The sequence below is a fragment of the Orbicella faveolata genome, unplaced genomic scaffold, assembly GCF_042242905.1.
Source record: "Orbicella faveolata isolate gen_17 unplaced genomic scaffold, um_ofav_v1 contig_24, whole genome shotgun sequence".
NCBI lineage: Eukaryota > Metazoa > Cnidaria > Anthozoa > Scleractinia > Merulinidae > Orbicella > Orbicella faveolata.
This window is the reverse complement of record NW_028301552.1, coordinates 20,360,558-20,373,842: the sequence shown is the minus strand read 5'-3', so window position 1 is coordinate 20,373,842 and position 13,285 is coordinate 20,360,558. Positions and strand designations below refer to the sequence as shown.

At 40.6% G+C, this 13,285-nt stretch overlaps 1 protein-coding gene across 2 annotated transcripts in view; it reads left to right on the top strand.

Moving 5' to 3' along the window:
* The window catches only part of LOC110057104 (uncharacterized), a 35,313-nt gene that overhangs the window by 8,087 nt on the left and 13,941 nt on the right, over positions 1-13,285 (top strand). For both annotated transcript variants that reach the window (XM_089292166.1, XM_089292167.1), the window contains 6 exons: positions 27-344; positions 3,278-3,586; positions 4,561-4,890; positions 7,130-7,322; positions 8,021-8,229; positions 8,544-8,728. In XM_089292166.1, the coding sequence (XP_089148292.1) occupies positions 27-344; positions 3,278-3,586; positions 4,561-4,890; positions 7,130-7,322; positions 8,021-8,229; positions 8,544-8,728 (1,544 nt within the window). The remainder of the gene's footprint in view (positions 1-26; positions 345-3,277; positions 3,587-4,560; positions 4,891-7,129; positions 7,323-8,020; positions 8,230-8,543; positions 8,729-13,285) is intronic.

Genomic DNA, 13,285 nt, shown 5'->3' with positions numbered 1-13,285 from the left:
CTGGAAACCAATATACTTTTTTGCAGCACGTTGCAGAGCTGGTTGGATCCATTATGGGAACGATTGTTTGTTTCTATCGTCAGAAATTATACCGGGCTCACTGGTGGACCCAAAAGAAAGTTGCACAAGACTTCAAGCCAAAACGTTTCGAGTGGAGAAAAACTTCTGCATGTTAAAATTTTTCGTATATCAGTCAACGGCATTCATCAGGTTTCAGTTGAGAGATATTCTTAGGTGGGATCGGAGGGAGCCTCTGGAGAATTGTACATCCCTATTGGACATGTACAAGAATGGTATAACATATTCCCAATGTCAGAGAAGGATTTACTTTGCATGTGTCCAAGGTAAGGCAGTTGTCCCCAAAGAGGTACGTATTATACCAGGTATTTACAAGGTAAGACACGTGGAAAGCAATTTCGAACGTCAAATTTGCATACATGCAACTGGATCCCAATTAGCCTGCGAGCAGGCTCACCTTTGAGTCACACGCGCGAGCGGCGAAGAGCAAAGCGATCCGGCGGGAAGGAGTCTGGTAAAGAGGCGCCAAGAAAGTGAGCCTGCCCTGATTTCTGTAATTTTTTCATTTCTGCTTCGTCTGAGCGAAGTGAAATACCATTGGTCGAAAAGCGGGAAAGGCGAGAAAACTGTCAATCTATTATGCTTGATGAGGAGCGATTAAATCCCCATGGAGTCGGTAATTTACCGCACAAAAAAAAAAACAAGTCGTCCACATATGGAGTCAGAGGAAGAGTTGAGTGCGCGTATTACTGATATTTTAACAAAGTTCCAGTCTATTTCTGGTTAAATTTCAAACTAAAGAGGGAGCAGGAAATAGCAGTTGAAAGTATGTTAATGAATCAAGACGTACTTGTCGTGTTGCCGACTGCAGATGGGAAGAGTTAAATATTACAAACGTATGTGATTGCAAGCGGGCAACGAAACAACACAAAGGCATTTGTCCGTTTACGAGCGTCGTCAAAGACCAGATTGCCAAGGCATGATCACTTGGAATCAAGTGTGTGTCCTTAGTAGACATAAACTTTGACAGTTTTTCTTCGGCAAAACTTTATCAACCAGGGATATCGCGCCTACATGCTGTTGTGAAAAAGATTTACAACTTTCCCGAGAAATCTGAGCTGCCAAAGCTCATACTTCCGGTGAAAATTAGGGTCCGGACGCACTGGACTGACAAAATTTGTTTGGCCCTTTCAAAAATCTCGACAAAATTTGTCTCTGCCAAATTTTTAATTTGTCAAGCGTGGGCTCACTGAATCACAGCAAAATATTTGTTAACCACAAGTGTCAATCACATGGAAATTAACACCATCGCTTGCGCGCTTTCAATTTGATTACATGTAGTCGAGAAACTTGCACTTGTACTTGTACTCGGCTGACTCGGGTGGACATACGGATGTACAAATTGAGCAGAGCTTGGTCCTGGAGATGCAGCTGGAACGTTAACGTAGACTTGGGAACCGTAACAGTTGTACTGTGCGAACGGATCGTCATGGAGCATACCGAGGTACGAATCTTCCATGTTTATCGTTGATTGACGTGCAAATATAAATTTAATTTTGGCGGGCTTCGGACTGAAATACTCCGACTAAAAATAGAGATCAAATTTTCTTGATTGACATTTTCCTTCAAATCATGGCGTGTAAATTCACAAATCTGTCAGATTTCACGCCTGACAAAAATTTGTCCTGCTCCGAGGCAGGACGACGGCGTCTTTGAAGTTTGGTAAACCTTGACAAAATTTGGTAGATCTAAAAATCACCGGACGCACTTGTCTCAGGGAATTGATGACAGATTTTTTCGCAAAATAAACAAAAATTTGCCCAGTGCGTCCGGGCTCTTAATTGACTTATTCTTTTCCGCGGTTTCCGGGGTGGAAATAAAAAAATTGCGGAGATCAGAGTAGGCTCACTTTCTCGTCTCGTCTCTTGATTGTTTTAATTGGGAAATCCATTTTACAAAATTCTTGACCCTTACCTTTCATCCCCACCTTTGCTAGTTAAGTCATCCATTGCTGCTCTTTGTGAAGGTTTTACCCATTGTTATAAGTTGCTAATATATAGATTTACGCCGGCCTAAAAACGTAGATCCTAGGACGGACTGTTCAGAGCCCGATTAAGCTAACCCAGAAAAAGGTAGAATTTTGATTTGAGTTTTGAAATTTTGCGGTGAGGTTTTCTGTATAATGTTTGGCCTTCTGTTTTGAGTTTTAATAATCACCATATACACAAAACAAGGGAACAAAAAACATTTTTATAGAAGAAAAAGTTATAATTCGGTTAACCCTTAATCCCGGGTTAGTGTGAACCGGCTTCCGAACAGTCCTGCCTTGTTTTCAACAAGTTAACCTGACATGAGCCCGCGATCCAATCAAAAACCAGCACTTGGTCAGCGGTCAACTTCAAAAAACAAGTGACCTCGATAAGCTGTAAACTTGAGCCCGCGATGTGGTCACGTGATACTGGTCAGCGGATACCTTGTTTTGACAGGTGTCAATTGATCACGACATGGATGTCCAATATCAAAGAAGTACACGGTAAACCAAGGCTGCCTGTCTCTGTCAACCTATTATTTGGAGTATGGCCGCCATGTTGCGCGACTCCGTCGTCGCCGTCGTCGCCGTCGTCGCCGTCGTCGTCGTGCGTACGCGCCCACGAGCAATACCGCTAGCCATGATAACCATGAAAATTCAACTCATGGGTTTCCTTTTCTTTCCTACATGAGTATGGGGCTCCGCTTGACGGCCCTTCGGGCCGCCGGAGCTCAGCTATCAATTTAGATTTAAATAAAAATGTCAGAATTTAGTACAATTTTTTTAGTTTCCGAAACAGAATACACACTTCCTCTCTTCTTCCGCAGTTCTTTGCCAGCGAGCACGGAAGGGGTTGGGGTCGTGTAAGCGTGTGTCACTGCGTCGTACTCAGTCAAAAATTTTGGGCTTGGTGTATGACCAAAGCTACCTAACATAATTTCACGAACAATAATTTTCTGTGACTATGGTTGGGAGATTTCAATTATACGCCGAGAGCGTCCCCTAGATGCGTTGAAGTAATTTGTCTTGTCATTTGTTAAATTATTGGTAAGGCTGGAAAAAGGGGAATAGAGCGTCTGAAAACAGTCTCAGGTGGTCTTGGGCAGTGTTACAGAGAAATATTGTGGAGATGCTGACAACGACATTCATCCCCTTCCACCCCCCTTTTGCTGGAAAGCACCCCAATCTACAGTTCGTTTGAGTATCCGCCTCCTCTCCATTCTCTTTTAGGTGAAGGCTCGATAAGCAAACAGGTGTCACCGGCTGTATCGCATGTCTTTGCAGCCTGTAGCAGTTTTCAAGTGACGTGGAAGCTGCCTCCCGTAGAAGTGGTGTGTTCGAGGAACTTTCAGTATGTTATGGAGATCAACTCTTCAGAACTAAACACTCCCATAAAAAATGAACTGCTGACTGAAGCATGTGCGTTTTGGTGGGGCCTTGAGAGAAACAAAACATACTCTGTTCAGTTGACCGCCTTTAGTTTGAGCGGAAAAGCTGTCGGTTCATCATGGAGACAAGAAATCACTATAACACCATCAGGTATGAGATTAGAAATGTTCTAAATGTTCTTTGTATGGTTTGGAGATACACCTACAAAGCTGACTTAAATCACAGCTTTTCAAAAGTGCATTAATTACACCTTTGTGTTTGAACTAAAAAGAAAAAAACTGACGTGTGGTAAACTTATTACATTTTAGATGCCCCTTTAGGTACCAGGCTCTGTTTTTCAAACTGATCGATTTTAATTATTCGCATCAAGTCCTCGCTCGTTTAGAACATGGTTAATCGTTCCAAACCGGTTCTACCAGTAATTCATTTGGTGTGATTGTCCCGGATACGTCTGAGGACCTACTCACTTGGATAGAGGCACGGTGGTCTCATGATTAGTACGCTCGACTCCGGATCGAGCGGTCCGTGTTCGAACCCTGGCCGGGGACATTGTGTTGTGTTCAGTTGGGAAAGACACTTTACTCTCACAATGCCTCTCTCCTCCCAGGCGTACAAATGGGTACCGGTGAATTTAATGCTGGGGGTAACCCTGTGATGGCCTGGCATCCCATCTAGGGGGGAGTAGAAGTATTCCTAGTTGCTTCATGCTACGGAAACCGGGATAAGCTCCGGCCTCATGGGCCACTTGGCTCCTATGCAGACTTTACCTTACCGATGAAACCTATATATTGCATTTCCTAAGCCAAGAGACCATAAAGGCTATAAAGGCATTTAGGCTTTGTTCCTAAAATAATCCCTCCAAAGTTATTTTTAGATCACTGCTGGTTTTAGGCTACCGCGAAGTGCCTAGATGTAGCTATTCCTGGGATGCGGATTTTACTGAAATGGGCAGCCCAAGCGGCTTTGCATGCGTTTTCATCCTCCAAGAAAACATCCGTGCAACGCGGGCAATACCATATCTAAAAACATTGAACTGCCTTGAAAACAAGGCCTATATGGGGGATTACCTCTCTTACCCTTAGTACTTCTCTCTTGCCTAAATATAGTGGTTTTATGTCTTATAGCTGCACCAGACCCACCTGAAATCATCAAAGTTATTCAAGACACAGACTCCAGCACAGCCATAATTTGGTGGACAAATTCTGACTACCATGGATGTTTTATTGTGTATAACAACATATATTACAGAATCATTAATGAACGAAACAGTGAACCATGGAGTATGTCCACGTTTCAACCGTACTACATGCATCGAGTGCAGAGGTACATTCTGCCGGTGCAATTGGATAAGATGTATGAAGTTATTGTGACGGCCACAAACTCCGAGGGTGAAAGTTCTAAGGACTTAGTCACTCCGACGATCTTTGGCAAGGTAACAAAGGAGCCTGATAAGAGTAAGTATTTTTCCATGAGTAGAATCCAGTGACATTGAGAAACGTGCATGTTATTTCCCAAGCCCGTAACCAGGGGGGGGGGGGGGGGGGGTGCACGGGGTGCGTTCGCACCTCCCCACAGGCCCCAAAGGTCCGCATTTTAATACTCAATATCCAAGTTAAGGAGTGCAGTCGGTTAAACTGAAGTCTAAAACTTAACAGTGTTACTTGAACAAAATCAAAGAATGGTAAAAGCAGTAATGTATTCACTGGGAAACTAAAACCAGCTGCACTCTAGTAGTCCAAACCATTCAGAACATTTCAGTGAGCGCACTGATGTCCGAGCTTATCTAAATGAATAATGAATAATAAATGAATAATAAAATTAACGTGCGCACGCTTTGCACGGGAGTTTAGACGAGCGAGCCAATGACAAGGGAGCGATCTCACGATTTTTGTCAGACACGTCTGCTAACGCGTCGGGTAGTATTCTTTATTTGTACGAGCGTATGAACGTTCGAAGATGCAAAATGAGTTTTTTGTGTAATACGTTATGGGTAGGAGAGAACAGGAAAATAGAAAGAGGAAGGCTGCAGCTAAATCTTGCCAGTCTCTCGATACATGGAGTAAAGGACGCCGTCAAGAGACATCAGACGCTGACAATGACACTAATGACAGTGCAGTCTGCGGTGACAGCCCAGCTGAAACCACGACTTCAGATCTATCCCAGTTAATTACTGTTTTTCAGCGAGATATAGAAGGGAAATCATACTTATTTTCGCAATGTCCACCAATTGATCCCATTATTATGCTCTGAGATTTAGTCGCTATTCCTCGATATGAAACAAACTCGTTTAATAGAAAGCCAGAGAGGAACACAGGGTAACAATTCGGAGAGGGACTGGGGGAGGGTTAATCTAAAGCAGCAATCCACAGGCATCTCTAACCATGAAAATAGAAGTTTTCTAGGCACAAAGAGGGAAAATACATTTTGTTTCTCTTGGTCTCTTATCGTCATTTCCTGATGTCATGATAATATTCTATGAAAAGCCGATGTGTACTTTCTTAACAATTCAATTCAATTCGCAAGATATGCGCCACAATCCCTACAACGAGCTGTGAATGTGAAAGAAGTGCGAATTCTTCAAGGCGGCTGCATACATATAACAGGGCATGCATGGGCCAAGAAAGGCTGTCGTCCCTCGCACTAATGCACATACATTATCAAGTTAATATTGTTTTGGATGAGGTGGTAAATCTGTTTGCCACCAAACACCCACGACGGCTGGAGCTCGGGACTATTCTGAAGGATTACTTCCGCAGTATTTTGATATATCATTTTACATCGTAAAATCAGTCCTTTATAACTAAGTTCAAACAGTTGTATTCGACAAATGTAATATTCAGTTCCTAACGTGTACTTTGCCGTTACAATTTCTCATGTATTGCTACTTTCCTAAATAAACGGATCAGACAATAAAAAATACATTTCGGTAGTTTGGTCCACTTTGGCCTCGTTAGCACCCCCCCCCCGCCCCCCCCCCGCCCCCCCCCCCCCCCCCCCCACATAAAATCCTGGTTACGGGCCTGTTTCCCATTCCTTATCTTCAGAATTACGAACTTCTGCAATATCAGAGCTGGGAAATCACTAGCGCCAGTCCACACTAAAATACGGTGTAAGGCTAACTGAAGTGTTTTAAATCCAAAATTGTCAGGGCTAGTCTCTGAAGGAATGTACTTGGTAGGTTATGCATTCTTTGCCGTTCCTTCACCAAATTGTACTGGTATCAAAAAATGTGTTAGTACAATGTACGTCTCTCTATATTGACTGGCCAACTCGCCACGTTCCTGTACTTTTAAAGTGATTCTCCAATTAGAAGTTGTATATTAACTCTATCATTAATTTCCTTCACCAATCTTCTGCATGAAAACTGACACTAATCCTTTGATCTTCAGGAGAAACGTTGTCTCTATGGCCAGCGTGAAAACCTTTTCAGAGCCACTTTCCTTCTCTCCACTCAGAACTATAGTGAACCTAAAAATTGCTATAAAAGTATAGAAGTGTGAATCCTACTTGAACTAACATCCTATTCACCGGTAAAATTATTAGCCAGGACTTCAGTTCCTCATGCTAAGGAGAACGGAGTAAAGCTCCAGCAAGTACTCACTTTGCATTCGAAGTGAGTTCCACTCCGGTGGATAACGCAGGACATCATCAATATATCGGCACGTGATTCGTTTCATCCTTGCCTCATTTCAGCAGTTCTTGAGAAGACGTCTCCAGGATCCCATTTCGAAGATCCAACTGTCCAGAATTCCAAGTCCAGTTCTTCCACTGCCTTATTAACATCCCTGGTAGTATTAGCGTGTACCATTGTTGTTACAGTTTTAACGGTGTACATCATCAAGAGACGACGGCTACTCTCGTTGACTGCCAGTTGTCGCAGAACAAGGTAATGCGTTCTCCATTATGGTGTTAAGCCAGACATTCTTTTCTAATTTGGAGAGAGGTGGGAGCAGTAGATGGTAACGTCAGTTTTGAATATAATTTGGGCAGGAAGGTGATAGTAGAGGGAGTATAGTAGATCATACATTAAATAACAAACAAAAAAAGAAACAAACAAAATATAATGAACAAAAAATGTAAGCGTCTGGCATGAAGCCTGTGGTTTATCATTTACATTTTGCACAGTCATAATCTATCCGTTTAAAAAAAAAAACACCTACAAAAGGTCAAAAAAGAGAGATATTAGCACAGGTGGTATATAGCTTCAGGTTGTTAATGAATATTTACTATTGGAAAACATCACTTACATTACCTGATGTTAGATACCAGCTATCGATGAAAAACTTCTCTAAAATAAGGTCCAAATAAATGTACTACCATTTCTGAATAAAACTCGGCATTCGTTGTGTAATATTTCGTTAAACTTCATGCAGTGTAACAAACTTATTAACAAGAGTCGGTAACTAGTGAAAAAGGAATGTGACGTTGAATACGTGCAGATGTAACCCACGACTAACATGGAGCACAGACACAACTCATTGAAGAGCATTTCAAAACATGAGAAACTTCGAAAGTAAAAGGTTAGATTCGATTCGAAGCGATAGACATTGAATCAGGATTTCGCTTCTCATCATTTTTTTCTAGAAAAGATGCTTGTTTAGTTGACCATTGGGAAATTCTCCCTGATGAAATTATTTGCATAGAAAAAATTGGACATGGTCAGTTTGGCGAGGTGCACAAAGCGGAAATGAAATCACGCGAAAGCCCTCAGAAGGAAAAATTACGTTCAAAAGGTCAGTGGAAGGACAAAATTCAAAGGCCAAAGATAACCGTCGCTGTCAAGATGTTATGTGGTAAGTGTTAAATATTAAGGGAATGTAATGGATTTTCACTGAAAGATATACTTGGCTCCACAAAACTATCATACTAGTCTAATGAAATTTGATAGTCTTAGAGTCACTGAAGTAACTATACGGCTGTTTTAGTAATGGGAAAATATTATTCAGAAATTTTATTCAGAAATCTTACTGAGGGTCTTACACGAACTAAACGGCCGTACGTAATTTAAGAAAAGAATAACCAATGCCAACTTTGACAAGCTGTGATAGTTACCAATGTCCTTAGTAATAACATACGATATTTCATCTTCTGTTTGGTATTCATGAAGAGGAAGCTGACGACGAACAACAGAGAGAGTTCCTAAAAGAAATTCAACTGATGAAGGAAGTTGGGTCGCACCGAAACATAGTGAACATGTTGGGATGCTGTACATTTGTTGAGCCCATGTATCTTGTGGTGGAATATGTTTCAAACGGTGACCTACTCAATTATCTGAGAAAACGAAGGAATCAGGTTTGTTCACGTAGGGGCCAAACCACCCCTCAAATGTTTCGTCAGTTCTTGGGTATTTCACATTATTTCGCATTACTTAAAAAGTATTGCCTCTTTCTACACCAAACTTGGCAGATGAGCAGGCGACCTATTGCCAATTATATTTACGTGAAAAATGTCAGTAAATGCCAAAGTTGTGACGTCACAGTGATGACGTCATGTTTTTTGCCACTTTTGAAGTTTTTAACATGCTTTTTTTTACAATGTGTTCGAAAGAGCACATCAAGGGGAGTTGAAACCTGAAAATTAAAAAAAATTAAGAGTGAATGCCTATAAAAATGGACCTAAATCGCCTATCAATGGCACAGGTCGAAAAATTGATTTCGCTTGTATTTTGTCCATAGATAGGTCCTAGTAAGAATAGAAACGGACCATAGTTAGTTTCTGCTAATACAGCTTTCTTTGGTAGAAATACGCCAAAAACGATGTCGACCCGACTGGGCTCAAAATCTACTTTCGGTTTTGCTGAATTTTCCGAATATTTGATTGCTTCGCGCTCCGCAGAACAACTACTTGAGAATCTTTCAATGGATTTTATATTCAGTTCAGGTCTTGGTAGTATGACTGAGCGAAAAATAAAATAAATCAAAGTTAGTTTTGAGCCCGAAAAGAGGTAAAACTGAAACGCAAAATTTTACAGTATGTCGCAAGAGAATTATTGCTTAAAAACATCGCCATATTTTTCTATGGGCTATAACTTTAAATACCATAAAAACACTTTCTACGGGTTAAATATACACCCACCTGTTAGGATATCAAAAAATATCTCTGGGCAAATGGTTTCAAGTCGCCCGCCTTGGCCAGTGTTTCTCATAGATTTTGCCCAAAATCCGCCGTTGGAATGTAAGCAATTGCGTGACGCGGATAGCCACTCTCGAGTAAAATATTCGTTTCCAGCAATCCGATGAAAGCAATTTTTGAAACGTTGTGTGGATAAAATAATGGAAAATGTTTTTTTTTTTTGTTGTTTTTTGTTTTTGTTTTTTTTGTTTAACTTAGTATAAATATATATGTTTTTTCATTTGCATTGCGACACCCACGACATCCATGATAAAGAACGTTACTACAGTACTCCGGGAAATGATTTTAACACTTGTTTATTTTATTGATTTCACTGATAACTTACAACACAGTAGCAGTTTCAGAGATACACTTAACCAATCCTCTATGATTTATGGCAACTGAATCATTGACTGACAAATAAAGTCAAGTGGAAATACCATAATTTCTATAGACTACGAACTGCGCGACGGCATCTCAGCTCTTCTATCTGTGCAGAAAATTTGTACCTACACAATATGCTCAAACTCAGCTAGAAAACCCGGAATTTCTTGAATTGAATTAGCCGAGGAAGAAATTGCGTTTAAGTTTCAATCATACTGGGAAAAAAATCCATCTTTTCTACTTTGGTTGTTTGATCAATTAACTGAAATTTGCAGATCAAAACACTGGTAGACAAATAAACATTACAGTGGTCGATCTAGGACTAGGTTTACAACAAAGGAGTTCCCGAATTCATCAATTTTAGAGTATTCGGATTAGTAGGGGTTTACAGTGAAAGGATATTCGGATTCTTAATCGTTTATACACGACGATAACTCCGGGAACATTCATGATGGAATGGTTAACAAGCAGTTTGTTGCCTCGACAACGAGAAACAAAATGCCTCCGAAAATAAGGCTAGGGGTAGGTTGAGACAGTCTGAAGTTTTCTTTCAACTCGCTGACCACGGTACTGTTGTCCATCATGCCAGGTTCCTCCAGGTATTTACTTAGGGTTTAGGGTCGAAAACCGTCGAGGTTTTCGATCGTGCCATCGTCGTCATCTGCGCAGTAAAGTGTAAATTGAGCACGGTTTCTGAGGAGTATGGCATTACCCATTATAAAAGTGATTACCTACACCTGAAACAGCACGAGGTAATCACCCAGCGACCGCCATCAAATGGCCATCAATGCGCCTACGACTCGACTACGACTGGATCATGTAATCCGCCATTTTCGTTCCACCGCAAACTCAAAAGATCACAGGCGGAAAAATATCTGGATTCGAGAGAAAATCGTGCACACGACAAAACTCTCCGGATTCAAAAGTTTTCGGATTCAAAGTTCCCACTTTAAATTCCGGATTCAAAATCTCCGGAGACACGACCAAACCGGGGGGTTTTTATTTCGGTTTCGTCCACTTTTGTGTAAATGGCAAAATCAATCCGGCACTAAAACATTCTGGATTCATCACGAATCCGGAACAATTTCCTCTAGTGTAAACCTGCAATCCTGGCCATAAGTTGTTGGGACACCTCCCATTTTTGCGCGCTGAAACCCACGATTTCAACTAGGTCCTTAACGTTTTAGAACAAAAGATGAATGGAAGCAAGTACAATTGACCCCCCCTCTCCCCTAGCAATGTTGCATGAAAATGAAGCTATTCTGAAGGCTAGATTGGATGTGGGAAAAAAGGAAAAAGGGACAATAGAAAGTGGTTAGACAGTTGTGTTGGAACCAAACGCGATTGCTGAAAAATCGCTATTATTGGAATAAGACGTGAATATCTATCTTATCGTCTCTTTTGTTCGAGAATACTGTTCTAGGAGGCGAACAACTCTTGAAACGAGGCTATTCTGAGGCTATTGTCAAGGATTTTTTTTCTTCAAGATTTTTATCAACATTGACAGGGGGAGGGGGTAGGCGGGCTTGCGCGGTTTTGGTCTTAAGAGAGGCTGCCTGTGAAGTCATCTGCCGTAACTGTCCCAACACTTTTGACCAGGATTGTAGTCTTAAATGAACAGCGAACATCCATCTTGTTTTGTTCGCGGAAGTCGGTCACAGAGGAGCGAATTTCAATGAAATATAAATATAATTTGATTAAGCAATTAGCCAAAAATAGGTTGGCCGCCAAAACAGTTTAGGGTTTAGCCTAACTTTAACCTTAAGTTTTAAGACTGAAGAAAAAAAGGAAAAAGCACTGAGCATTTCAGTTGTTTGAAACAGAAACATTCGCGCACAATGAACTAGGTATAGTACATGGGTAACCAGGAAAGCAATCCGTCCAGCACAGTAATTGTTCAAATTAACAGCTTACCGAGACACTCGCACTGTCGATGCCTCTTATTTATGACTTTTAGGATTTGTTTACTTTACTTTTTCCGACTTTTTAGCAGGAGAAAAAGCACTAAATGTGCTGGCACAAATAAAAAGGTTTAACCGAAAATCGATCCGTCGAAATCAACAAATACAAATTTAATCACTGTAGCGTTCCTTCAGATCACGTAAGGCTACAAACCAACAATATCAACTTTTCATTACGCTTAACAAATGAACTTAGAACGATTTTCTTTCTAGAACTCGTTCTTGTAATTAAAATGATCAGAGAAAGAACGACAGCCTAAAACGACATAGCAGTAACACCCGAACTCCGAGTAAATTGCTTTTAATTGGCGTTTTTAATTAACGAAATTTCCAAAGCGATGACTTTCAAAATATAAAAGTTAAAAGTGGTCCATTATGTTTTTCTTTTTTCACCCAAATGTTCTAAGATAGCCATCTGCGGTTTGTTGGAAACAAATTATGTATTCAGGGTGACCGCCAGAGTCACGCAATTGTTTACATTCTCACGGCGGTTCAGGGAAAAATTCATGAGAAGCACAGGCCAAGGCGGGCGACTTAAAACCATTTGCCCAGAGATATTTTTTGATTTTCAAACAGGTGGGTGTACAGTTAACCCGTATAAAGTGTTTTTATGGCATTTAAAGTTATAGCCCATAGAAAAATATGGCGATATTTTAGTGCTATAATTCGTTTGAAACACATCGTAATATTTTCCGTTTGTGTTCGATCTCGTTTCAGGCTGAAACGAAGCCTCGATTTATTTTATTTTTCGCTCAGTCATACCATGAAGACCTGAGCTGAATGTAAAGACCATTGAAAGATTCTCAAGTAGCTGTTCTGCGGAGCGCGAAGCAATCAAATATTCGGAAAATTCAGCAAAACCGGAAGTAGATTTTGAGCCTAATCGGAAAAAAATCGTTTTTCGCAAATTTCTCCCCAAAAAAGCTGCATTAGCGGAAACTAACTATGGTCCGTTTGTTTACTAGCTAGGGCCAATCTATGGGCAAAAAATGAGCAAAATCGATTTTTCGACTTGTGCCGTTGTTTGGTCCATAATTATGGGCACTGGCTCTTAAAAATTAAAAATTAAATGAAATATGGCATTTTTAAATATGAAAAATAACTCTGGAAAATATGGGGTCCCCCCCTTGAGAAAAATCCCCAAATTGGAGCCCTAATTTTGTTCCAGCAAATGCAGCTATGTTACACATGTGATGTGCCAGATGACTAAAGCAAAAATAAAGAAGAAAATCGGAATAAAAAATTATCCCTCTAGTGTTATTGCGTTAAAATTAGTTTTGTTACGTCATAACCTGTGACGTCACCCGTTTTTTTTACTGTCAATACCATCCTAACAAAGACGAAAATCAAATTTCTAAAACCATACGATATTTGACAACATCAAGCTTTCTAT